The sequence below is a fragment of the Nothobranchius furzeri genome, chromosome 19 (assembly GCF_043380555.1).
Source record: "Nothobranchius furzeri strain GRZ-AD chromosome 19, NfurGRZ-RIMD1, whole genome shotgun sequence".
NCBI classification, from domain to species: Eukaryota; Metazoa; Chordata; class Actinopteri; order Cyprinodontiformes; family Nothobranchiidae; genus Nothobranchius; species Nothobranchius furzeri.
The window spans coordinates 7,844,901-7,872,893 of NC_091759.1; the positions used below are offsets into that span (position 1 = coordinate 7,844,901).

At 40.5% G+C, this 27,993-nt stretch overlaps 1 protein-coding gene across 2 annotated transcripts; it reads left to right on the forward strand.

Moving 5' to 3' along the window:
* Window positions 1-1,316: 1,316 nt before the first annotated feature.
* LOC107394548 (TGF-beta receptor type-2) lies at window positions 1,317-27,993 on the forward strand. Of its 2 annotated transcripts, none has more exons than XM_015973525.3 (8): window positions 1,317-1,447; window positions 2,040-2,117; window positions 7,197-7,338; window positions 8,046-8,236; window positions 12,432-13,198; window positions 13,863-14,004; window positions 24,012-24,136; window positions 27,019-27,993. In XM_015973525.3, exons 3-8 carry the CDS (start codon window positions 7,208-7,210, stop codon window positions 27,196-27,198), a joined length of 1,536 nt encoding a protein of 511 aa, XP_015829011.3. In that variant the 5' UTR covers window positions 1,317-1,447; window positions 2,040-2,117; window positions 7,197-7,207; the 3' UTR covers window positions 27,199-27,993. The 2 variants fall into 2 exon arrangements, with proteins under 2 accessions (XP_015829011.3, XP_015829010.3); XM_015973524.3 differs by lacking the exon at window positions 1,317-1,447 and adding an exon at window positions 1,466-1,681.

A 27,993-nucleotide genomic window follows, 5' to 3' on the forward strand; every position in this document is an offset into this window, starting at 1 on the left:
TCTCAAGTTCAGAGCGGGACAGAATGGGACTCAGCTTAGCAATGTTCCTGAGATGGAAGAAGGAAGAGCGAACAAGAGAACTGACATGAGAATCCAGGGTGAGAGCTGGGTCAAAGGTCACGCCAAGATTCCTGACAGAAGGTTTGGTGTGAGAAGCAAGCTGACCAAGAGAGTCTCTGACTTTGGGAGCCAGCTTGTCTGGGGCACAGATGAGGATCTCAGTCTTATCTTCATTCAGCTGAAGAAAGCTCCCAGCCATCCAGGTTTTGATAGAGTCTAAGCAGGTGTGTAACAGCTGCAGCTTAGACATCTCATGGGGCTTAAAGGAGGTACTTACAGGGCTCATTCACAATTTTTTTTAAACTACGTAATGCTTGTTCATTCTGAAATGCAATCAGAGATCTGATGCAGATGCATGCTAAATGTGAACATTTTCTGCATTAGCTGCAGAAAGGAAATAGTTGGAAAAACACTGTGGTCTGAGAAAGCCACACATCTCTAAATCAAATTGGCAGGCATGGCCTTGCCACTATGAATAGCTGTGTTCATTTTGCGCCTAGAAGAGAGCAGATTGTGTTTCAGATAGTAGATGCTAACTATTAGCATTAGCAATTCCACAACATGGCGTAACACATTTTTGGCTTGTGTTGTTTGTGGAGATAAAACATCAGAGTTGCATTTGTTACACAACAAAACAGAGTGAATGAAGGCAGTGGAAGAGACCCATTGCTGTTAACCAATCAGAGGCGATGCATTGCATTTACATATCGTGAATATTAATGAATAAGACTTATAATCCTGTTATTTTTCTGCCCCACAATGGACGTCTGTCCATGACACAAACAGCCACTGGGTGGCGTTGTTTGTCCAAGTTGGTCAACTTAAGGCTAAGTACCCGGATGTTTACTCCACTATCATAAGCACAAATTTCGCTAGCTTGTATTTGGGGCTTAACAAGCACGTTTAATCACTTCTTAGAATAATTTTAATGTGAATTTTGTTGTGTTTTAAGTCATTTAAAAATAATGTTAGTGTAAAGTGTTATCATATGTTGATATTGGACGTGTTTTAGGATAGTAAACGAAATTGTTTAGCATTAGCCTCGCTCTGGCTAGCTTGTTTGGATTTCTCCACTTGTAAAACGGTTTTTCTACAACAGGTAAGCAGTTCATGGCAGGGGTTTTCAATAGAAAAAATATGTACTCGTGTGATTCTGGAATCTTTAAGATATGTTAACCGTGTTTTCTCCTTAGTGAAACGTGTAGGTACACGCAGCATCTGCTTAACTTTAGAACATGTCATTTCTCGCCTTGCTTCTCTGGGTCTGAGCCGCCTAATGACACGGTTCAGGAACCCGCATGACCGAGAAGCAGCAGAAGAAGCAGAAGAAAATTTGTCCAGCCCCTCTTGAAGATTTCCTGCCTCGTGAAAAAGCTGCACACATACAGTGAGTCATTCAGGGCAAGTCCTGCCTGCTGTTTATCTTCTACCCGGAGCTGTGGGGCGTTCAGAGGAGCAACAGGCGGACCGGTCTCACTTCGGATATTTTTTAATCAGCTCAAGCTAAATTCATGAGAAAGAGGGGATGTTTTAGTCCGGTTCTGAAAAATGGAGCTACTTCGGTTTTCCGTATTTTGGTGTGGAACGACACTCTTTGGTAGTATCGTGTTCGGAGCGGCGGGTGAGTTGAACTTTAAAACTTGAGAGCTGCGGTGACCGAGTGTGAAGCGGCTTCTAAATATACATCAAAGCGGTTAAAGTGGTGGAAAGTTTAGTTTCTTTTTAGGAAAACGTGACAAACCTGTACAGTTGTAAGTTCAGCACAGATGACTTAAGGCGTGTTAAACTACTTTATTACAGTAAAAAGTACAAAAACTCTCCAAGATCGCCTTTTATTGAGATCTATTCCAAATGAAATGAACAGTCATATTAGTTTAAAGTGTAAAAGCTGTATTGCCTTTTCAGGCATCACTTGTATTAAGTTACAGCCTTCATATTCCTCCTTATCTTAATCTTATCTCCTTATTTTTGATGCACAGCCTCGCTGCTTCCAGGTCCAGTGGTGCTCCCCGAGGATATCTCTGTTTTACCCACATCTTTCTCAAACTCAGTCCCAAGTAAGTGGTTCTGGCTGCTCCTAATCCCCTTCTCCCCCCTGCATCTGCAATTATATGAAGCCCTGGGTGACAATTACTACCATTCATCCCTTCCACAGCCCGCCTCCTGGGTTTAAATGGCATGCTCTTACAGAGGAGCTGCTCTAATGATATAATTACTCCAGCTCAGCCACCTTCCTACCACTCAGGCACTCCTCTGTGTTGATCTTCAAAACATCTATCTGGCCTTCTGGGCACAGCTTTAAATTGCTCTGTTCTTTAGTCTGGAGTTTTGAGTGCTGCGTTTTAATGTTTTATTATTTAAGAGGGAGTTTGTCAGCCGAGGCAGGCTCAGAAAGCATTTTTTTTTCCTGAGAGGTTCTTGTGAAATGCTCTCTGGGGAGACTGGGCGGCTGCAGAAATGGCACGTATCTGTGTAAGGCATGGTGCTGGGAACGTTCTGCTCTTCCATGCTGCATGTTGGCATAGAGTAGGTCTGCTCTTACAAGCCGCAGGGCTAACTCCACCCTGAGGCCTGGCTAAAATGGCACAGTGGGATTTTTGTATCAAAGCACAGGTTTCTCAAATTGGTCACTGCCAAGAAGCATGCTGCTTTCACTTACACTTCCTGTCTGAGAATGTCTGATTTGCTGATCACGTTTGTTTTCCATTTTGACATAAATATCCTTTTTTTATTAGGCATTATATGTTAGTAAAATATAGTCTTCAAACAGCTTTATGGTAAAATGCAGAAATCTACTTTTGTTTGTACAGTTTGGAGTTTGTTTGAAGCAAAGAACTGGATGAGTTTCCTGTTAATAGAATCGACACACAGCTGAAGTGTGTTTATGTGGTTTCACTGTCACACTCTGCACGCGTTGCTGCTTTAACTTCTGACATTTCCCGTACAAATCGGGAAGTTGTTGAGTATTCTCAGCGCTGGTTATCTTTTTTTCTCAATACTCTCTGATCATCCAGACTAAACAGAATTCTCCATAAATCATTTATTTGGAACATTTCTCCAAGTTTGTTCTCTACTAAAATATTTTCAGTAAAACCTGATATACTCTTAATTTATTAAATTATAAGTGGACAGTTTGGCTCATTTCCCTTTCTTAAAGAGACAATGTGTAGTTTTTACCATTAATCTCTGGAAACATCCATCAAAATGTTGAAAATGAATTAAATGATTCCCAGTTGTTGAATAATGGCGGCTACGTAAAAAACCCTTAAAAATCAGGTCTAAAATACATGGGAGCAGGTGTAAAAGTCTCTGGGCGATGCTGTGTTTCCCTCTACGGGAGCCCGTGAGGACAAAAATTCAATTACAGATTTGTAACAAAAGGTTACAAAACTGTCGTCATTCTCAAATGTTTTTTTTTACACATTTACCTCTTTACTTGTTGCACTGATGTGCTCGCTATATTGCTAAAGTTAGCACTCCCCAGGGCTTTTTGACCCTAATGGACATCCGTTGGTAAGGTCTTACTCCAACACAAAAATACTGTCTGCTTGCAACAATTTAGGTATCTACTGCCCCCTATTGCCAGGAAAAATACACACTGTCACTTTAAAGGCACAATCAAGTTTCAACTTCATGTGGTGTTGAGTTGTCCTCTCTAGAATTGGCTAAATCAAAGCAGGGAAGTTTTTTTTAGTACAACACTGAAACAACTTCAAAAGAAATTGACAAGAATTTACCCTAAAAATTGTACGTTTAATTTATTTTAATGTAATTTATACTTTTAGATATGCATTTGCAAGAATCTGCCGATGATGTGTTTCACAATACCTAGAAGATATGATATATCACAATACTTAAGTGAGAGGAATTACAACTTTAAAAACTGAAATTATTTAAAAACTGAGGCCAGACACTTCCAAAACACATCCAGAGTTCCCGTGAGATAATTTTGTTGCATCAGCATGAAGACCTGAAAACTGCTGCCACCTAGCAGTCAGAGTTTCAATTACACCACAAAAAGGTCTGCGTGTAAATTCTCTATTAAAAACACTGCTTTTAAATATCGATTTGGTATAACATAATGTGTTCAATACACAGCTGCACAAGGAAAAATGACTTCTAATTCACATTGAGTCCTAAGGATAGGCCCAATCCCAGTACACCCTGTTGTCCTCAGCAAAGTACACTTGGAGGAAGTGCGCAGTAAGGCTTCGAGTGTGCAGTACACAAGTGTGCAAAAAATAGCCGAATTGGGACAGTGACCGTTGCGTCATCGACCATGACGCATGCCGGTCGCAGTTTGTGCTACTTTATAAAAAATCTTTTAACAGTTTTCAATCATACAATTAACTATTATTTAATTAATTGCTGTTCACATTAAACATTAGTCTAAAACATTCAGAGCACGGTTAAATATTAATATTTTTAAAATTAACTTCTATTGTTTGAAAATACATATTTTCAGAAAAGGCAATAAAGCCATTGTTCTGCCTCCTTCTCAAAATTCCCACTCAGCATTGGATTATGGGTAATACCCTTCGCCCAAGTCTGCATTGGTGCAGATTTTAGGAAAGTGCGGATTGAGGGTGAAAAAGGGGACGTGGTCAACTTTTACAATTAAGGAACAGGACACTCTACGCATTCGCACCCCTGGACTGGAAGGCGCAAGGGTGGAAGTGCGAGTATTGGGATTGGGTCTTAGATCGCTAAATCATAGCAGTGGCATGTTTTGTTTGTTTTTATTAGATTTTAATGTATGTGCATACAAGACTAAGATGGCAGATTAGAGCTATTTTAGTGAATTTACAAGAAAAATGTAAAATTTGTCAAATTCTAACTTGTGCTAGATAAAAAAAAAGTTTCCTGAATTTGGATCCTAAGTTTACAGGAAAAGAGATAAAAAGTCTCTGAAACAAATTAATAATAATAAATGTCAGAAATTTAAAACACAATCTTTCTATCTAAAATGTAGGTAGAGCTTTTTAAGGATAAAGCAAAACTTTAACATGTACACTTTTAGAGTAAGACTTAGACTTACGTAAGCTAGACAGGAACTAAAACAAAAAGCAAATGTATTTTACAGTGATGACACTTATGGCTCTTTGACAGGAGTCGTTCGCCTCAAAGAGGCATTTAAAGGACAGGCTCTTTTGAAATACACACACACACACACACACACACACACACACACACACACACACACACACACACACACACACACACACACACACACACAATCTTGTATTTCTATCCATACACACACACACACATACACACACACACACACACACACACACACACACACACACACACACACACACACACAATCTTGTATTTCTATCCATACACACACACACACACACACACACACACACACACAATCTTGTATTTCTATCCATACACACACACACACACACACACACACACACACAATCTTGTATTTCTATCCATACACACACACACACACAATCTTGCATTTCTATCCATATTAAGACTTTGTATTGACTTCCATTTATTTTAGTAACTACATTTATGCCTAATCCAAACCATAACCAGTGTATTCCTCAACTTTACTGTAACAAAAACTCAATTCACCTCTTATGTGTAAACCTCACCCCTAAGCCTAAAACAGGGTGTCCGCCATATGAGGACCTGGTTTTGGTCTTCTGTCTTCAGAAGATTAGTGAATATGCCATTTCTGGTCCTAAGTAGGATAGCGGTACATGTACACACACACACACACACACACACACACACACACACACACACACACACACACACACACACACACACACACACACACACACACACACACTCATTAAATTGTCTTTAAATGAAACTAGTTGTTGTAAAGCAGAAATGGATAGTTCGCACTACTCGAATGCCTGCATCCTTGATGATTACACTCCTCTAGTTAATTAAAAAAAGGTTCTCTGCAAGGACTCAGTTCTCATTCTTCACAGTGACAAGCCATTCAAAAGATTCAATTATTTCATATATGCCATATCACTAGTAGTTAGGTTTAGGCCTTTAAATCTCTAAATTTAATATTTCCATGTTTCAAATAGGGATGCTAAATATACCACCATCGGTATCGGCCAATGTTAGTCGTTTTTTAACATTGTATCAGTCTGATGATTAAAGCTGGTCCGATATGAACAACCGATATTTATTAGCATTTAGTTGCTGTTTGCGTATCTGTTTTGGGGGGAAGGGGGTGGCCACACAGTAAATCTTTGGTCATGTGACAGTGATGGTAATCATCTCATAAGCATAAAAGTGTATGTGTATGTGTACATATGTAATTATAAATGTAGGTGTAATTTGAATTGTATTATTGATTATCAGCCATAACTAATATTAATGCTGGGAACTTTTTATAAATTTGTGTTTTTTCCCTAACTTCATAATTTTCCATTATCAGTGAATGTAGTCAGTTGCGTGTAGTCCCTCCCTTCCTTAGCTTATCTCAGGATATTTTCTTACTGATTTGATTCCATTAAAAGCGATTTAACACTAAAACAAATACAAGTTTTGCAGCAATAAAAGCAGATAAACACATTTCCTCCACCTGCACCCACCCCACCCTCTTTTATTAGTGCCATGACACGTTTCTAGTTTCATCGGGGGGGAAATTAAAGACCTCTTAGCAGATGCGTTTCTGCTTCCTTTGTTCTTCCTGCCTGCCTGCCTGTCTGTTGTCTCAGGTGATCATCAAACTCAGTCACTCATCCACACATCCTAGTCTGGCTGGCTAATCTGAGCGTGCCTGCTGGTAGCATCAAGTCCAAACAAGACCAAATGAAGACTTCACTGGGAAAAAATGCATCCAACCCCCTCTGAGAGGGAATACTTTTGGTCTTCTGTCAAATATTTGCTTCTACTGACACACACATTCCAAAATACCTCCGTCCTCCAGTGAATTATTGTCTTTCTTCCCTGCAATTCCAGTTCATACAATGTAAACCATTATAGTCCATCACAATGAAGCTCTTTGAGTTTTTTTCTTTGGGTTGGGGACAATATTGGGGTTTACAAACCAAAGAACAGTATGGAAGTAAGTGACTTTGAGCCTGTTGTGTGTTCTAGAGTTAGTTTTGTGTTTGCTTACTTGTCTCCATTTCTTCCTGTTCCAGGGGACTCTATAATGAAGGTGAAAGGTCTGTGCAAATTTTGTGATGAGCAGCAAACCACCTGCACAGGTACAGGGAGCTGCCACGTAGAGTGTGACCGAACGTCCATCTGCCCCGATGAGGACGACGTGTGTGTTACTATTTGGTAAAAGCAGCTTTATGTACCGTGTTCTTGTCTCAGATGTGGTGTTATGGTTTTGAACATCAATAAAAGATTATGATGTAGCCAGGTGCTAATAAAATATTTTTACAGACTAAAGGAAGATATATATGTCCTTATTAATCCAATCAGGTTAGTTTCCTGAACCCTTTGATGGTCTTCTTTCCGCTGAAGACAGTTGGAATGTACAACAGCATCACATCCGACTTTAAACGAACAAAGCAGCAGGAAGCAGATTTGTGTTGGTGTTAAAAGCTTAAGGCCACTCTGCTGTTTCTCATTAAATTCCCAGTGTGTCGGGTACGTTATGAGCTGAGGTTAGCAGAAAGCTAATGACACATGGACAGTATCGCTTCTTTAAATCATCTTTCAGCACTGCAAAGCCAGTACTCCCTACTGGGCATTCCAATATGCGGATTTGTGCAGAATCAGTTTTTATCTCGTTTATATTGTACCTTCGTGCTGCTATTATTTGCATAATACTTATGATGTAATGCAGCTGAAAGAGACAAACGGGCTATGGCATTTAGAGCTTCGGCTCTGTCACTTCCTTGCTGGAAAAACCCCATTATTTGCACAGTGTTGAACCTTTTCAGCTGATATTTATACGATTCATCATTTGATTTAGAATCAAACCCAATCAATGACCATTGGTGTTTTCAGTGCTTTTTGGTTTTTTTGTTTCTGTGAAGGAGGAAGAAGGATGACAACGCCACCTTTGATACGGTGTGCCACAATCCAGCTCATAAACTCTACGGCCTGATGCTGGAGGATTACAACAGCAGCAAATGTGAAATGAAAGAGAAAAAGGGCATGGGCTCGCAGTTCTTCATCTGCTCCTGCTCCGATGAAGAGTGTAACGCCCTCGTCATTTTTAACCAAAGTGAGTTTTTTGTTCTGGTGTCCAGTGATGGTCGAGCATCCTGCTAATGTCAGGTTGCTTGTGAATTTCTCTATGTTTTTGTAAAATAGAGAGTAGCTTAAATGTTTTTAAAAATAATTATGTGAAATTTTGGAGAGTGGTGTTATTTTAAAACAGCAGCAAAAAGCTTTGTGCTTGGCTGGGTTCAGACTAGCTTATGAGTTGGATCCATTGAATGGATCCAATCTCCAAATAAAATCTGAATGATTCAGATTGTATTGATGAGCTAAAAAGAGGCTCGTTGGAATCGAACCAATTCCAAAGCAGACACCTGCTGTCTTAAAATGACTCCAATCTCTTTAGATTTCACAGCATTTTATGATCGTTATACCATCTTCTAGGGATGGAAAAAAATATATCAAGATACTGAAATATTGCAATATTTTGTGCTGCGATACTGACTCGATATTTAAAAGCCATCTATCAATCGTTTTAGACTTAACATGCAAACATTTACTAGCCTGGCACATGGAATTACTCCCCGGGCGAGGGGTAAATGCAAACGTCTATATCTGAGTTAGACCACTTCTTTTCCTTCCATTGTAGATCACCTCAGCTTTAGATCAGAACCTTTGCTTAGTGTCGTTACTCTAACGTCATTTTCACGGGTGACCTGATGTTATGCCAGTTCTCATGCATGAACACCAACACCTACTCTGTTTAGACCATAAAAAACAGGTTTATGAGACTCTGGAATCAGAAGTGTTTCAGCTGCAGCTTCTCAATAATAATAATAACACGAGGTACATTTCCAAGACCTGGCTCTGAACAGAAATTAAAAGCATCTGTGCAGCGAAACTACGTCATGGAAATGCCTTTGCACACTGCTGAGAATGTCTGTGCTGTGTCTAACTTTGTGAGGACATGGTGATAAAATCAACTCCAGATGAAATGCACACTAAACCTCGAAAATACCAGCGAACTGAAGTGAATCGATCTATTGAATCAGTGGTGGTTTAGAGTTTCGAAGATTCCGTATTGGGCTAAAATGTTTAAACCATACAAAACATTTTTTAAACCTATTATAAAACAATGTGCCTTTTTTATTCTGTATCATTGCTGACGTCTAGAAAAGGTTTTGGGTTTTGTGTTTTTTATTTTTCAAGTACAAAGCTGTCTGGAGGGCTTTTAGCATAATAAGCAGAAAAGCTGTGGGTGGCTGGGCTTGTTTTCGTTGAACGTGTGACCAAACATGCTTCAGCACATCCGCGTTACACATGAAATATTGTAGACAGGGTTTTGTAGATACTTTTCACCAGAATCAGACAGCTGGTGATATATATATATATATATATATATGTTCCAGTGATGAGTGTTTGCTAACAGTTGCATAGAAAATGTCGTATTTTAAGTGTAAATTCGTCTGCTTTGAAGAAAACTGATGTGGAAACGTGTTGAAAGTTAGCAAGTTTTTTTTTTTGATGCATAGAAAGCAGCAAAGAAAGAGGGCAAAGGTCGTGGTGTGAAAGGTTGATAAAAACTGACTACTACAAACGCTAGACAGTCACAAATGCTGCCCTTGATCCTTTTCTTTAGCATTTAAATATCTGAATATATTATTGGCACGTTTTTATAGATTAAACCCTTATTTGGCATGGTGTTGTTAATTTAATCAGCCTTTTTAACCCTAATCCAACCATCTGTCTTGCCACTTATCTACTGTAAATCTCTGAAACTCATCTCTAGAGAAAGATTACTTTTATTGTAAATAAAAATTGTAAATGATAAAAGTAACAACTCGGTGGGTTTGCTTTGAGCAGTTAGGCTAGCATTCAGGAGGCACAGCAACAGGTTTGTTACAGAAAGATTTCCACTCTAACAAAATCAAAACAAACTGTCTGGCTGGGGCCCCATGGAGGCTTTCAGACATGTGGTTTCCTGTTTAGAAAAAAAATTATAGAGACGTAGAGGGCTTGGTGGGGCAGCTGGCTAGATGACTTTTACATTTATCATCCTTCCTCTTTTCCACCTGACTCTGCCACTTTGTCTGCACTGACCCCTTAAACTTTATCTGTCAGTTCTTAAATGAAATTGAACTCGTGGTTTGACATGAGGTACCCACTAGCAAGAATCTCTCTGAGCTTCAGCTTGTTCTTGTTTACCGAGCTGGATTTAGTGCTGTAGTTTCTATATAGGTCCTATAAACACGACACAATCAGCAACCATCTGCTGCAACTTAAATACACCGCCTCTTAAAATATAAAAATACAGCACACACTCTATCCAGAGACACAATATGTGGCTGACTGGGCCAGAGTTGGGAGGAGTTTCTAGATTTGTGGTCCAGACGGCAACCTTAATGGACATTCCACAGAAAAGGGCCTGTTCTTCTTCTGCTGTTTTATGGATATTACTGTAGACTTTTAAACCCATCTGTCAGAAACTAATCTGAATTAGCATCAACACAGTTTCATAAACATCTCAAAAATCAACATGTTTAAGACTTTAGAGCCACATCAGTCAACCTCTCAAGAATCACCAAAAGTATATTGCATCTTTCACTTTGGTCTATAATTTTCTTGTTCATCAGAAACTGAATTTTTATAAACATAAAGCCACACACACACACACACACGCACGCACGCACACACACACACACACACGCACGCACGCACGCACGCACGCACGCACACACACACACACACACACACACAGCCTCTGACAGGTTAAATTAATGGGAGCCACCCGTAATACCTGTAATTGGGGTTTTGACAGAAAGGTCTTCAGAAGTTGATGTTTTGTTTTCTACAGTTTGTAGCATTTTAATAACCATCTGCGTCAGGTTTCTTTTAAGTGAAGCGCTTTCATGTCCTTTGCACATGAAAGCCAACAGCAGTAACTTTTATAATTAAAGGTTTAGAATATCTTGAAGAATGCTCTCGTACATTTATGTTGATAAACGACAGTTTGTCTAAGCTTGAAAATCATTTTAAAGAGCTCGTTTACTGAGAAACACTCTGAGTTGCATATGAATGTTGAATCTTAAAAATTTCTCCAACCTCCATCACTTGCATTAGCCATAAAAAGGAATTAGATGGGAAAACAGTCGAATCAGAAAAAGCTCTTCTACGTCTCAGGGATTATTAGCATTCATGGCCTTGGCTTGTGATCATAGAAGACTGGATTGGTTTTGGAGCTGGGAGAAAGTAGCGTGTCTCAGCTAGTAGAAGCTAACCATTAGCTTCTACTTGCGCTATTTGTGGAGATAAAACATCAAAATTGAAATTTTTACGCAAGAAAAAGCAAACAAAGGCAGATTAGTGTTGTTGTAGCTTATCAGTGCCGAAATGTTTCATATCAGATTATGTGTTACAGATTATATACTATAATAATAATACTGAATTTTAGCTCTGTATTAGTAAAATCAACTGAGTTGAAGCTATTTTTGGATTTTTTTTTTTGCAAGTCAGCCTCACTGTGACGGCAGTCTTGAATTAGGTTGACTCTTTCAGTTATAGATAATTTAAAATAGTTTGTTTAGTTAAAATCACTCCAGTGGCTCATTTAATGTTTTACTAACAGAGAAATTAGTACAGCCAAACAAGAAAAAATATAATTTCCTGCCTGTCAGAGGTTGATGATTATTCAATAGGTGGGCATCCAATAAAATGCATTTATGTGCTTCAGTATTGTTGTTTTCATATTCTTAGGCCAGGATTTTTAAACTGTCGGACGATTTGAACATGAGACTGCCTGCATGGCGATAATAATTAAATAAATACAGCAGAGAAAAAAGACGAGAAGTCTCACAAGATCAAATGTTACTTTGGAGTAAACAAATATGGCGGAGAAGGAGCAAGCAGCATGGCTCCATTACTTTACTTTCTGATTGGCTACACGTCACATTAAATAGGCAGCACACATTTGAAAGCCTGGATTTATTATTTGAGTTGTCCCACCTTTTAGCAGGCCACAGCGCTCTTAACACTTCACATACGGCAGGAATATCTGATAAGATTATCTTTAGAACCATTATGATAAGCTAGCATGTCCTTAAGATTGTCGTAAGGGGAAATTGGGTCAATATACGGTGTGACTGTGTGTACCGGGCCTTACTAAACCTCTGTTGCACAGGAACCTGGCCTTCGTCAGAGCTGGATGGTTGTATTTCTAAACAATAAATCTGAAAACCATCAAATCTTGTTTTCCTTCATAGGTTCCCAGGTGGGGGCTGTCATCATAGTCAGCTTGGTCCCTCTCCTAGTGATGGCCGTTGTTGTCATCACCTTCTTCTACTGTTACCGGGTTTACCGCCAGCGCCAAGCCCACTCCAGGCACAAGAAAGTACCGCCGCTGGACTTCAGCGACGCTCGCCCCATAATAGACATCGAGGGCTCTGATAGCAGCTCCACACACGCCAACAACCTGAACCATAACACAGAGCTGCTGCCCATTGAGCTGGACGTTCTGGTAGGTAAAGGACGCTTTGCTGAGGTCTACAAAGCCAAACTGAAGCAGGGTTCCTCAGTCAGCGAAGAGCAGGGCTTTGAGACGGTAGCAGTGAAGATTTTCTCCTATGAGGAGTACGCTTCCTGGAAGAACGAGAAGGACATTTTCTCAGACGCGGACCTGAGACAAGAGAACGTGCTTCACTTCCTGACAGCAGAGGAAAGGAAAGTGCAGAGACAGTACTGGCTGATCACAGCCTACCAGCCTCTAGGAAACCTCCAAGAGTACCTGACCCATCACGTTATCGGCTTAAACGACATGATTCTGCTCGGAAGTTCACTCTCATGCGGTGTGGCACACCTTCATAGTGACCAGACTTCCTGCGGCCGCTGTAAGGTGCCAATCGCCCACAGGGACATTAAGAGCTCCAATATCCTCGTGAAAAAGGACTTGACATGCTGTCTTTGTGATTTTGGCCTGGCTCTGCGGCTGGACAGCACGCTGTCTGTGGATGAGCTGGCCAATAGCGGGCAGGTAAGGCCTCAAACGTTGGATTTAGAGTCTACTTCAATCTCAGCAGGCATCCAATATATTCTTATTACATTTTTGAAAGGCTTTCTTTATGACAGAGTCACACTGTGGGTTACACTTTATTATTTTTTTGACTGAATGTTTGGCATCAGATAAAAAAAGGCTGATATATGTGGTGGAGACTGTGCCCTCAGGTTGTTGCTTCTTTATAGTCACAAGATAAATATGCTGGATTGAGGCTTAATGGACTTAATATACTGAAGTAATCGTCCAGAGCCACTTTACGCTCCGTTTTGAAAATGACTCATCACACAAAGGGCTCACCCTTTGCAGCACAGCACAACTAATGCATTATAATGCCCCTAATGCATTTAAAGGAAGCTCCATTTTCATTCACTAATAACCTGCAAAGGCAAGCATTGCACTGATAAACTCGAGGCCACCTTTGCTTTCCAATTACCCCCTACATCAGCTTTGTTTTGATTCAGATAAGTGTGTTGTGACACCTTAATGCATATGCAGGAAGATGACCAACTCCCATTAAATCACTGCAGGTAAAAACACAACAAATAAGCTCTGCTTGAGGCTTTTTTATGAAAGTAACCGCAGCTGAGACTTCCTGTGCGCTTCAGGAATGTAAATCTCATTCCCCTCCATTTTGTTTCAGGTGGGCACAGCAAGATACATGGCCCCCGAGTTGCTGGAGTCCAGAATCAATCTGGAAAACATTGAGTCTTTCAAACAGGCTGATGTTTATTCCATGGCTCTTGTTCTGTGGGAGATCATCTCCAGGTGCAGTGCAATCGGAGGTAAGATGATAAATTTCTCAAGAGGGATGACTGTGCACAGCCTGTTGGGTGGCATCAGTGGAAAATATTTTATTATATACTAATCCTAAGGTGCAGAGATATTAAAGGGGCATTATGGAAGTTTGACAGCCAAAACATGTATAGAAATAATACATTTCTTCTTCATACATTCTCCTGCAATGCCCTGGTTCTGTAGAATGAGCCCTGGCATTTTTACTGTGATTGCCTGTTTTTCTGTAAAATCACAGAAAAAAGAGAGATGCTCGGGTCGAGCAGGCTGCTTCCACGCTCAGGCATCGCCCGTACCATTTGCTATCCGTAGCTTTAGCAGCAGAGAGAGAGGTAGTGCTGTTCCTAACGCCTAGTGATGAACCTAGCTACATTTCTGAGGACCCTTAGCTACTTTCTTCTAGATGTTTCCTGCAAATTAGCAACAAAATAGCCATTTTCGCTACAAACCGATCTTTGAACGTTGTTTCAGCTGTCATCAAGGATATAAACATTACAGATACAAAAGACATCACTGGTGCTATAGCTCATCTAATAAGACGGCGGACTCCCGTGCAGAAGACCCTGGTTCGATTCTGGATGTGAACATAGTTTATTTAGAGTTTATTTTTTACGTTAATGGTATATTTTTTACAGTAAGATGCCCACATTTTTATTTGAGACTCGCCGAACGGCATTGAATTCACAGATAAAAAAGATGTGGGTTCAACTTTCATTTTGGAACAATTTTTCAAGCAAGGGAAGGGAATGATCTGAGCATGCAGGAGGACTGACCCATCCTAAACCTTTGTCGGCTGTGCTGAAGAGAAAGGTACAGAACCAAATTATTTAATTAATTAGCTGCACGTTCTCCTGTCCTCCGGGCCACACACACACGCACACACACGCACACACACAAGGGACTGTCTCAGCTGTTATTTTCGTTAAGGAGTGTGCACGTACAGCATGCGCGCCTCGTGCACGAGCCTACTATTGAAGCTGCTGTTACGCTTTTGGGCTGAGGGGGCAATCGTGTGCATAAAAATTCAAAACTCCGTAAAGTCCCTTTAAGTTTATTATTGTTTGGTCTAAAAGTATTTCGTTTACATTTATCCTGTGTATTGTGTTAAATCCCTTCTTTAATGCAGTTCATACTGAACATGAAACTAAAGTAAAAGAAAGAAGAAATTCTATTACTTTTGCTGTATGTTGAAAACAGCGTGAATAGATCTCTAAAGCTAGGATTAAAAGAATCTCAGGGGAAAAAATCTTTGGTTTTGAAGTCTTATCCAGCAGCCTTTAGCCGCTGCCAGACAGTTTTATATCACAGCTCTCCACCACGGGTTATCCAAACATCCTCTGATGTCCCTCCCAAATATTTGTACTTTTAATCTGAGCAGCTTTACCAGAACTGATCAGTTGAACTGTACACACATTGTGAATTGACTTAAATGCCAGTTCATAATTAAGTAAGTCAATATTTTTACGTGCTTCAGCTGCAGGAGAGGCGGACAGGCTCGCCAAAGTCAGTTACAGGAAATTTGGAGTTAATTTATGCTGCACGTTTCATTTAGAGCAGGAGAGGTAAATATGCTGGGATAAATCTCCATTAACACCAAGATTTTGTAGATTAATAACGTGGTTTGCAAATATGTTCATGTATATTATGGAGTCAGTAATAATTTTCAGCTTTTTTTCTAGTTTGCTTTGTTTTTTGTTTTTTTTTATTAGAAGGCGTTGAGGTTTTTATTGCCACATATGTCTTAAAAATGTAAAGAATAATACTATTAATTTTTTATTGGTGTGACTGTTAAAGCCTTTTCCTGCACACATACATGTATTTTATAAAATGTGATCCTTTTTCCTTAAACTGGTACTTCACGGGAAAACTATTTAAAAAAAAATTCTGATTATAATCAGTCACTCTGAGTTTATCATGCTGGCCGAATATAACAAATAGTCTCCTACACCTGTCTCTTTAATTAGCTTCTGATAGAAAATGGATGGTGAAACTCTAGGATTTGAAAAGCCTGACAGATCTACGTCACACTGTCGCCTACCATTCATCTTGACCCGCGATGGGGAAGATATTGTTACTGTAATCAACCAATAAAAATACACTGAGGGTGTGACACACCATTTTCTAGAGCTCACACAGTGGGACATGAAGCAGCCCGGCTGAAAAATGCACCGTGACGTTCCCTAGTGTGAAGATCTCTATTTGAGTTTTAGAGTTACTCTGGTGTTTTAGGTGAAAATTCGCTTTATCAAGTTAAGATGTCTGATTTCATTGATAATTCAAATCACTTCTGCTAGATTTTGAAGATTTATGTTCTTTAATTTAGTTTCAACGTATTATTTTTATGTAAAATGCTTTATTCTGTGGTGAATTTGTGTTTGGTAGAGATGGTTAGATTATTATTAAGTTAGAGATGAACTGGGGTCACCTGTTCTCTCTATAGAAAAAGTAATCGTTGATTCTCTCTGGAATCTTTAAAAATTTCCAGACATAATGTTTTGGGGAAACCGCTAAATGGCTTCTTTGACCTGTAGGAATTAGAGGTGTATTAATCTTTCCCAACGAGGAGCGCAGCGCTCAGATCCACTCTGTGTTCGTTTACTAGACATGTGACACTGTGTGTCAGAACTTCATCAGTGACCCATTAGTCATGATTAGAACAAAATCTAAAACTGTTGGACACACCATCCGTCTCGTAGAAGTCTCAGGGATCGGCTCTTTGTCGTTCTCTTATAAAACCAAGGTCAGGGGGTGTGCAAATAATAGAAATGAGTGATTATCTACAGGCAAGGCCCTGTGCAGGATTTCATATCACTGCTTGGTCATTTGTTTTCACTTCCCGTTAATGCCTCCTTGGTCCCGTTTCGTTTTGGTTACTGCTCCTGTCTCCATTGTGTCAGAGCTATGATTGAAAGCCGGGTTTGGGCTTGAACACTTCGACTTTGGTGCTTTCCTGTTTTGCACCCCTCCACAACCCCTCGAGAGGAAGGGGGGGCTCGTCTCCTCTAAGTGCATGGCACAGTTACTCTGCCCAAGAGTCTGTGACCCAAGCTACCAGAAATCCTTCTTCCTTCCCAGCGGTAGGAATATACGTGTGCCCTCGGGGTGCACGTTTGAAAACAAAAAAGACCATTTCCTGTTTTGCAGAGAGCACCGTCCCGAGACACTGGTTTGAGTGTGAACTTAGAAAGTATTTGGAAGGAATGATGACTCCTTTATGTTGGGAAATTGTGTGGTTATTTTCTCCTGACGGCGAGCCAGGTATTCATAAACAAATCAGATCATGTGGTTTCATCTGGTTTTCGTTTATTCTGCATCGTCAGACTATTTCATTCAGTTTTCACACAGTCCTTTCTACCACTTTAAACCAAATTTACGTCTTTCTGTGTTGAGATAGGTAGACTTTTCCAGCCACTTCTCCTCTTCATTCAGAGAGAGACTAGGGAGGACATGCTATTGTGGATTTCCTTGAGAGAGGAAGCTCCGGGGTTCCCGTCCCACCTATGAACTAAAGATAGAAGCTGTTGGGGCAGTTTGAGTTTTTCCTGCCTTCTGTAGATTTTTGCTTCCATCTGTCAAACGCTCCAGCTCTTCTAGATGGACAAAAGCGTAAAAGCTGGAGATTATACAAACTATGAGTTAGTTCATTTTTATTTCAAACAAAGGAAACATACATAATTTACAAAAAAAGCAGAAAAAATATATAAAATCATCATCCTTTTTTTTCTTCTTCTCTGTCTGAAAAGTGATGTTTTCTTGATAAAAAGGTCAAATTGGTCACACAGACTCTACCTTAGAGAAGCTTGCTGCTAGCCTTGTAAGCCATCCTATAAATATAAATATAGAGTCGGGCTACGACCCATGAAACCACCCAGTCTTGGGGCAGAATCTACAGTTGTCTTTCAGATTGTCAAGGAGCAATCAGGGCAGCAAACATGATGCTTCATCGCCACAGAAATCAGTCAGTGGGGTAGTCCGCCACACACCTTAGAAGAAAAAATATGCTCACTTCTCAAAGAAAAGGTCAAGTCCAAATCGTCCAAAGTTGACGCCAAAGCCGTTTCAAAGGAGCGTCATTCCTGAAGCGACGGCATCTTTCTAGATCTTCTCTGTTGCAACTCTGGTGCCAAGCCCACCCAAAAAACTTGGAGCGTGTGATGAGCTGAACTCAGAAGACCCGTAATGACGCCAAACACAGTAAAAATATATTAAAAAGTATTTTATTTATTGTGGAGTTACCAGGTGGGCGAGGCTGGAGACAGAGTAGGAGAGGAGGCGAGGGTCAAAACCAGATAGATCCGTGTATGCTACAATGAGCAGGCAGGAGGCAGAATCCAGAGAATGGGCTGAGGTAGAGAATCCAGATAGTCAGAGGCAGAGTAAACAATCCAGGCAGGGAGCAGGCACTTGGGTTGGTCAAGGAACAGAAATGAGGTCAGGATCTACGGTACAGGCAGAGGTTGGAGTGCTGGAGAATTTACTGGCAAATATTTTCAATAATCTGGCAGAGACTGGATAGCAGGATAGTTCTTTTATAGCAGGGGAAGCAGGTGTGTGAAATGAGCTGAGGAGTCAGGAGCAGGTGAAGTGGATGAAGCTGATAACAGGAACAGGTGAGAAGAATGGAGTTGATTGTGGTTTCCAGGGAAACAGGGCTTGTCAGGAGCTTGGTGAAGGGACCAGGTGAGCTGAATGAAGGTGAAATGAGGCAGAGGAGGGTGAAGGATGGGAGTCATGACAGAGCGCTGTGATTGACAAGATACAATAGTATTTTGTCCAATAGTAGACCTGCCGAGGCTACAATGGAGCATCACTAGAGGGACCTGCAGAGCTAAATCTTTAGCCACTGCTACGATTTGTTTAGATTTCTAAGCTAGCAGGTTGCCTGTGTATGATTATAACTCTTAGAAATGCACGAGGATAAAACCAGTGTATTCACGAAGAGCAGCCATAAGAGTTTAATGCTTTCAGCCTGACCTATTGTTTTCTGTTCGTCCCGTGTGAGTCACTCCGTGAAAGCTCACCTCACTTGAGTCAAAATGTGAGTAAGCCCACACACGCCCACGCTCAGGAAAACACATCCCAGGGTGTTATTATGACGACTCGGGTGAAACCCCATTTCTCTTCTGTCTCTGATGCCACCTCCCCCAGAGTGTTTTTGTGCACAACAGATGTCTGATCAGTACACACAGACACACACCCGCAGCGATCTGATCTGCGATCTGCCTGCCAAGAAGAACCCCAGCATCTGTCAAAAGAGCCGTGATCTTCCAAGACTACAAAGATGGGAAAGATCAACTCGGCTCCAAGAAAAGAAAAAAGCTGGATTTGAGGCTCCGCTCCGTTTTATCTCTGCCTCTGTGTTTCCTAAATGTTCCCTCCTGTATAATTTAGCCGTTGCAGATTTGGGGCTTTTGGTTAAACTGTGATGGCGTTCCTCGGCTGGGCGGGGTGAAGAAGGGGGATAGTAGTGATGTGGAGCTGAATTTGGAGCTGCAGAAAAAGAAATGCTTTCATTCCCTGGAGGGAGAGGCTGGGTTAGACTGGCGAGGTTAGGACAGCTGTTCTCCAGATGTCAGAACATCTAATTCTTTAAAACTCTTAAGTCCCTGTGGTGTAGCATGTAACTGTGTATGGGCATGGAGAGGTGGGGAGTAACTCAACTTCTACCTATTTGAGGTTAGGAATGTTTTTCCTTGAAGTAGCGTGTTCTTCATCGAGGTTAGGGCCTGTATTAGCTGTAGTTAATGGCAGGGTACGTCAGTGCCATGTGTCCTAAAGTAAGCTCTGCTAATGTGCAATAAACGTGCATACATCTGTATTGCATGACTTTCACAACACAAAACAAGTGTCAAAGCCACCGCAGAGTAATGAAAACCAGCCGGGAACAGATTAGTCAAACATCCAGACCCAAGACTTTGGGAAGCAGACATTTTTCTCCCAAGTACATGGTGAAAATCAGTTTTTCTCCCTCTTTCTGAAATATTTACGTGTTATGGTCATAGCGTTTTATTAAAGAGATCCTAGAACTACTTTTTCTTACAAACTGTTTTTTGAGTCATGACAATTTGTTGGAGCTCAAAAAGGCCCAGGAGCCCTGATAAAAGGCCAAATAAACTCTTATAATAATATCCAACAATGGAAAGACATGTTTACCCTGCCCATTTGGCCAGGACATGAATATTAAATGAGCTGAGTGCTGATTGGCTGATTTACTCCAACGGATCTATAACAGAACAGTGCCGTTGGAAAAGGCCTATTAGTGAGGAACCTTGACTTTACTTCCAGTTTCCACTTTCTTCTCTTCAAACCCTTCCCTCGGCTGACTTGACGCTCAAATTAGCTCATCCCCATTCTACTGGACCTTTAAAGGTGTGTTTATAAACATATGTTATCGTAACTTTTCCCAGAACAAACCGTTTCTCCGAGGCCATTACAACATTATTAATGTACATAGAAAAGCTGCTCAGAGACGGACAGAATTTTTGGTACTTCTTGACGTGCAAGCTGCTTTTAATCAACCACTACAGGTTAACTGTGGTTTTGAATTTGCCTCTCAGACGTCATGAAGCACAGTTAGTAAAATCAATAAGCAATAAAAAAGGTACCGCCCACTAGTATCAAGTTGGCATACATGACCCCAGGAATTACATTACTTACAACTTTAAATGAAGTCTTCATGTTACAGAAGAGCTCTAACCTCTAAGAACTTAGTACATATATATTAGGGATGAGCCGGATACTCGTTTCAGACGAGTATCCGGTACGGATAAAGCATTTTTGACGAATACGAGCATGAAACGAGTAAACCTCGTAAATATCTGTAATCGTGCTGAAGGAAAATCCTCATTGGGTAACTGACTCTCTTCACGCTCTGTGATTGGCCAGTCACATAGAGCCCGCCCCTCCCTACACACAAAACTCTAGCCGGCCGGGAGCGCAGTCCGTCCGGCTCATCCACGCACACACACAGACAGATCTCGCTGTGATTGCTTCACTGTTGCTCACGTTTCTTCAGTTTTCCCTGGGTTTTCTTCAGCTCGCCTCTTTTTCAGTTGAATATTTAAAGTTACTTTTTTCGTAACTTACATGGTGCATTTGACAAGACAGAGCTGACGTGCTGCGTTACTACCTCCGCTCCGGTCGGGTTTTTTAATTTTTTTAACTCCATCTCTCTCCCTCTCACCCTCTCTATCTCTCAGACACACACACACACACACACACACACACACACACACACACACACACACACACACACACACACACACACCTTAATCAACATTGTTTTGTTTAACTTTGTGTGGGAAAATGCCAAGAACGTTAAGAAAAAAATCAGTTTAATCAAATTAAAATAAAAAATATATATAAAGTTGTGTCTGGTTCTAGCATTTCATGTTTTCTAGTTCCTACTGCATGAGTTCAGATGTATTAATCCATGCACTTAAATATTAATGTTCTGATTTTATTGAAACACTTGTTCTGTAATAGTTTCTTTACTATTGTGATCAAAATATTTAATCTCTATTCTGAGGCTGCTCTGTAAATAGTTATCAAATAAACAATACACATAGCAACTTCTGATCAGTCCATATCAATTTCAGACTTAAAATAATATATTGATGTAAACCACGCCCACTTCCGGGTTATGCCACGCCCATTCCGAGTACAGATACAGATAGTGGTGTACTCGCTCACCCCTAATATATATTATTCAATGAGTTCCTGCCATGGTTTTATATTTTAGTACAACAGGCTTCTGCACAGCCTGTATTTAGGAATATTCTACTTCTAGCAGAAACATTTATTGGTTTTAACTCATTGTCCTCATTATCTCAGTAGATTCTATGATATTCTACTCAGATTTACTCCAGCTATGATTTTTATCAGCTCTAAATTGGCCAGCTTTCGTAGATGTGTGAAGATTAATTTGTCCTTCTTGGCTTCCTGCAGAGACATTCAACATAAACCAAATTCTAGAAAAGTGTCGTGAAAAATACTGCAACTGGCAAAAATGTGGGAGATCGTTTAATTTTGTCGCATGAAGGGATAAAAATGAGCAAACTTTACACCGAAGGGAAGATGTTGGTCCATGTCTGCTTGTCACTCGTGATGAATCTGGATTTGCTGATGGCAGCACCAGCGTTTGTGTGAAAGACCGAGGGCTGAGTGAGAACAACATATGACAGGTTACAGCAGATACATGCAGCTAATTTCAGGACAGTTTTTACAGCCATGCCTGACAACTGGCTCAGCGGAGAAAAGTGCTTCTATCACAAATTCCCCAGACAACATGTCAGCTGTTATAAGACAGGGTGCCGCTTCCTTCTTGTGGCTGCGTTCTGGTGGTCACTTATTTCTGCAGAATTCCTGTGAATGACAATATCTGATTCTGCAAACAAAAGTGCTTATTTTACAAAAATTTAAACAATCTTTTTTTTACAGCTTAAAGTTAAATTCTTACAAGTGGCTCATTTTTTTCCTCATATTGGGATGTAGTAAAACCTGAATATTGCTATACGCTTTGCTGCTGTTTTACGATTTAAGAATCGTTTTTAGATTGGAAAAAATTAGTTTCATTTTGTGAAACGCTTTGTAGGCAATCCTAGAAGCATCAAGTTCCTGTCTGCAGACTTCTTGAGCCTTTTTAACCCATTTTGAAGTAAACAACCAACAGAACAGATGGTTTCTGAGGATAAACTGTTTGCTTTAAACTGAGACAGATTCAGTAAAGGTCTCATTCCCTGACAAACTTATATTTATTCTTGAAACTTGGTTGGTTATTCAACCAAGCTTATACATGAACATTTTACTTCACTGCCTATTTCCTGCTTTAGCTGCAGAAAGAAAAGTAGACGGGAAAACTATCCAGTCAGAAAAGCCCACATGGACACTTGTTATTCATGGCCTCTCCCACTTTGGCTTTAGACGGTGGAAAGCTGTTGTTGATCCAGAAGCAAGGAGAGAGCACAACGCATCTTTGCTAATACAAGCTAACCATTAGCATTAGCACCTCTACAACATGGCAGAACTCTGTCAGGCTTGTGTCATTTGTGGAGATAAAACATCAAAATTGCATTTTTTACACAAGAGCGAACAGAGGCAGCAGAAGATTTGCGTGGTCATTTTGCAGTTTTCTGCTTTCCTTACCCCCCCCCCCCCACACACACACACACACACAGTAAATGACTCAAAAGTCTTACAAGGTTCTAATCATTTATCTTGAGGGGGCGGGGCATAAACCTTGCACAGAATCTAGGGGGATCTTTTTGCTTCAGCGACATTGTGAACTCAAGTGATTTAAAATGGTGTTTGTAGAATATGTTGTCATCTGGTTTTAAGAATAAGACTAAAAAGTTCTGGTCAGAGTTCAGTTTTTCTTCTAATGAGCTCCGTGGCATTTCCTATGGCTGTATGTTGGTAAGTCCGAGTTTCCCCAAACTACTTACTTGGAATTTGTGATCTGGTCACCAACAGAGGCCTCAGCCTTGGTGTGTCGACACATTTTGGGACTTCCCGCTTCAGTGAAACAGTCTCAGTTGTACTTATTTAAAACAATTGTATTTTATTTTAAGAGTTTAGCTCATCCATTTGTTCCTGTCTCACTATGTTTGATTTAGGGAACATTTCCATGATACTTGAAGAAAAACAGGAATCTGATTTGTTTGATTTAGATCCTGGAAACATTTATTTGTACAAGGATCCGCTTTTGACTCGCAGCCTGTTTCCTCCACAGCAGGGTGTTGAAATCTCACTCTGAGTAAACTGACTCGGTACATTTCCATTTGACAACACGTGGATCTTGTTGTGTGAGAGAACGAAATCAGACCACTGATGTGTTGGTGTGAAACTTGACAAGGATATTTCTCTTTAATGAATCCTGGTTTGTTTATCTACACATCGTAATGTTTTGTTTTTTGTTCTTTTTCAAGATTGAAACTTTTGTTCATATTTGTTAAACAAATCTGTACCCGTCCTTCTGTTTCTGTTTTCTCCCATGCAGAGGTAAAGGAGTACGAGCCTCCATTTGGGAACCTGAGGGAACACCCGTGTGTGGAGAGCATGAAGGACAGTGTCCTTAGGGACAGAGGAAGACCTGAGATCCCCAACAGCTGGACCAGCCACACGGTAAGATGCCTCTTCACACACACAATGTGTTGTAATCTAGCTACAGTAAACAAAAAGGACTAAATATAATCTACAAACCTAATCTCAAATCAGTAGCCCTTTTTACAAGACACACCATGCTGGCAAATCAGCGTAGTATTACCGCAAAGATGTGTCGTATAAACGAGCCATGCCGGGATGGCGATGCGTGAATTTTGCTGGAGGTCCGATCACCTTAACGTAATGAGCACGGCTTCAATCGGAATAAAAACCAAGTTATGTCCAAGCTAAACGGAAGTCGGCGTCAGTGCAGAGACCACTCCCATACCTCCTTTATGGCTCCGTCGCGTAAACTTTTGTGACACGATTGCACAACATTACTGCCACAGTTTGACCACTTACAAACAACCTACAGCTCGCTGACTAGGGATGGGTACTGAATTCGGTACTTTTTAAGGTACCGACCGAATTCCACAGTACCGACCAAGCACCGATTCACTTCATTTGAAACGGTGCCTCGTTTCGGTACCCGTCCTTCACAACGAGAACTTGCCAAGACAGCTGCGCATGCGCAAGAGCGTTATGTCATCGGTCGCAGCGAGCCAGTTGTAAACAGAGTAGCATGGTAGAAATAGCGCATGCTAACGCTTGGGTCCACTTCACTAAATGTGATGGGTAACTGGGTGATGATGAAACCAGCGACAATGATCTAAGTGAGACATCCTCATCTTAATCTGCTCCGGTAGGTAAATAAAATGTAAGATAACGTTAGCTTGATTTGTTAGCTTCCGTTTGGCTAATGGTGCGTTCGCTTTCTCCTCGGAACTCTGAAATTCCGACTAGAAGAACATGAACGCGCTCTAAAGTTTGGCGACGGTGGCACAGGAGTTAAGTGCTCGCCCCGTAATCGGAAGGTTGCTGGTTCGAGTCCCGCTCAGTCTGTCGCTGTCGTTGTGTCCTTGGGCAAGACACTTAACCCACGTTGCCTGCTGGTGGTGGTCGGAGGGACTGGTGGCGCCAGTGCTCGGCAGCCTCGCCTCTGTCAGTGCGCCCCAGGGCAGCTGTGGCTACATTGTAGCTCATCCCCACCAGTGTGTGAATGTGTGTGTGAATGGGTGAATGACTGATTGTGTTGTAAAGCGCCTTGGGGGGTTCTAGGACTCTAGAAAGCGCTATATCAAATACAGGCCATTTACCATTTACTAAATGCGACGGGCGATTGGGTGAAGATGAAACCAGTGACAACGATCTAAGTGTGAGGCATCATCGTTTAAATCTGCTCTAGCAGTTAAATAAACTGTTCAAGATAACGTTAGCTTGTTATGTTAGCTTCCTATGCCACCATTGTTATCAGCTAATGGTGCGTTCGCTTTCTCCTCGGAAATTCTAACTTCCCAGTAGGAAAAATCAAATGAAAAAGGACGGCAAAAGGAATGAAGATACACAGTAAATTTAGTTCACAGTAAAGATGTTTGCTTCAGTTTAATTATCAGCTTATAAAACTACAAGGACGATGTTAAAATACAAACAGTTGTATGTTATTTATCGTGATATTTATCAAATATGGTTATATATTGAGAAAAATATATATTTAATTATAAAAGAGAATTAAAAATATTAAACACTCAAAAGTATCAAAAATTGGTACCGTTAAGTACCGGTATCGATTCGTAGGTACCGGGAATTAGTACCGGATCGATTCAAATGTCAAAGGTACCCATCCCTATCGCTGACGCTGCTTTAGCGTTGCAGCAAATTGACAGCTTTGTTTTTGACAGCATCGGGTCAACCATTGTCCCAGAATAAAATAAATCGGACATTAGGGCCCAGTGGCACCAGTGCATGGCAGGCCTCACCTCTGTCAGTGCGCCCCAGGGAAGCTGTGGCTACATTGTAGATCATAATTGCCAACGTGTGAATGGGTGGATGACTGAAGTGTCCTGAAGCACCTTGGATGGGGGGGAAGAACCACAAGAAGGCGCTATACAAATACAGGCCATTTACCATCATTTTCTAATGTTATTTAGGGTCAAAAGACTCAAAGTAAATGTTGGGGTTTAAATCTGTCCTGGCCCAGGACAAGTTCTTAAAGCTGATCTGGCAAATCTACAGAACAACCTAGGTTTACGGAACACTCGCGCCTCACCTCGGGCGTCTTCCCTGAGACACTTCTGCCAGACGAAACAAGAGCGCTAAACACTTGGTTGCTCTGGTCCAAAAAGTGTTTGCGGGGAATTTTTAGACAAATGCGTTTTTTAAATCTCCACAATATATTTACAGCTATACTATGTTAGAATGTTAAGAGGCATGAAAGAAACGTTTCAAGCGAATTTTTCTATAACAGCTTTAATGAGCACAAAAGTTGACTTCGTCTATAAATGTTGCTAAAAGAAAATCCACAATTCTAAACACCGAAGTCAAAGTAAAAGTTCTTCATCTGATTCTGAAATAATAATAATTATGTGTTTTAAAAGTCCCATTTAGATGTTTCCATCAAACTAGTTTTGATGTAAATATTACATTTGTCACCCCAGATATGTTTATTCTAGTTGTGACCATTACTTTGTTGCATAATCTGCAGTTGAAATAGAAAAATGCCCATTACTAAGAATGGTATTCATCTCTTAAAATGTTATTTTCATTGAAAGTTTATGAATTATACAAAGACACTTTGGTATTTTTACATGAGAAGTGAAAATTGAAATGGCATTCCTCAGGTCAAAGTGCATGTTGTACAAAAGGAATAAAGAATCAGAGAAAATAAGGCAGAAAATAGAAGAAATGAGTAAAGGAAAACGGCAGGAGTCCTGAACTATTACCAAGTCTTAACCAAACCAATAATAAAACAAACCAGAAGGTCAGATTAGAGTGTTTGTCTGACCCGTCGCTGTGTTCCTCTGCAGGGCGTCCAGATGGTGTGTGCCACCATACAGGAGTGCTGGGAACATGACCCAGAGGCCCGCCTAACGGCGCAGTGTGTGGTCGAGCGCTTCAACGACATAGACTACCTGGACAAGCTGTCGGATTGCTCCGATTCAGAGCAGAAGATCCCAGAGGAAATCATTATTGTAGATGAAAAGTAGACACTCTGAAGAAACGCCGCCCCCAGCAGGGTAACTGAGGAATTACAACCAAAGAGATGGGGAAAGGAAGGACTCTTGAGTGGATGGCTTGTTTAAATCATCACACAGCAAACTGGAAATTTATGAACATGATGCGTTTCCTGGAAAAGTTAGGAACTAACTCGGGAGATGAAATTGTAAAGTTGTTGTTTTTTTTTTTAAACCAAGTACTATTTGCACTTTAACATATCTATGCACACCAAATTATATGTAACCAGTGTGTTGTTTCAGTTAAACACTTCAGGTATTAAAATAAGCAGACGGCACACATTTTCCAAAAGGAGACATAAAGGGAGTGACACATTCAATACATGAAAATCCTGTTTTGGATGAGTGACAAAAGGGAATAAATGGCATATAAAGTGTGCAAGATGGATTAATGTTAACGAAAAGGAAATGACAACAAAAGATCTGCTCAAGGCAGGAGTATTGTGTAGGAAATGTAATATATTTCAAGGATTATGAACAAAGACACTCACTAGAAAGCTAAGGAAATGCTTAAAACCTCTTAAATATTTTATAAATAAGAATTAAAATGTTTTTAAAAGAGGGTGGTTTAGGAGTTTTGTGTATATCTGTATAAACAGTATTGTGTGTGTTCCTCAGATGATTTTGATGTTTTATGTCTGCTTGTTCAGACCAAAGGAATAAAGGGAACAGACGACGTGTTAATCAAGCTAAACTGGACTCTAGGCCTGTTTCCTGTTATTAAAGCTGAAGTGACTTCTTTTTTGTTTTTCACCTTTTGTGTTTTGT

What these genes read in the sequence shown, in the direction of transcription:
- LOC107394548 (XM_015973524.3), top strand. Translation starts at nt 1,609, where the DNA reads ATGGAGCTACTTCGGTTTTCCGTATTTTGGTGTGGAACGACACTCTTT. An exon ending in TATCGTGTTCGGAGCGGCGG is followed by an intron (nt 1,682 to 2,039) that starts GTGAGTTGAACT and finishes TTTGATGCACAG; the next exon opens with CCTCGCTGCTTCCAGGTCCA. An exon ending in CAGGTGCAGTGCAATCGGAG is followed by an intron (nt 14,005 to 24,011) that starts GTAAGATGATAA and finishes TCTCCCATGCAG; the next exon opens with AGGTAAAGGAGTACGAGCCT.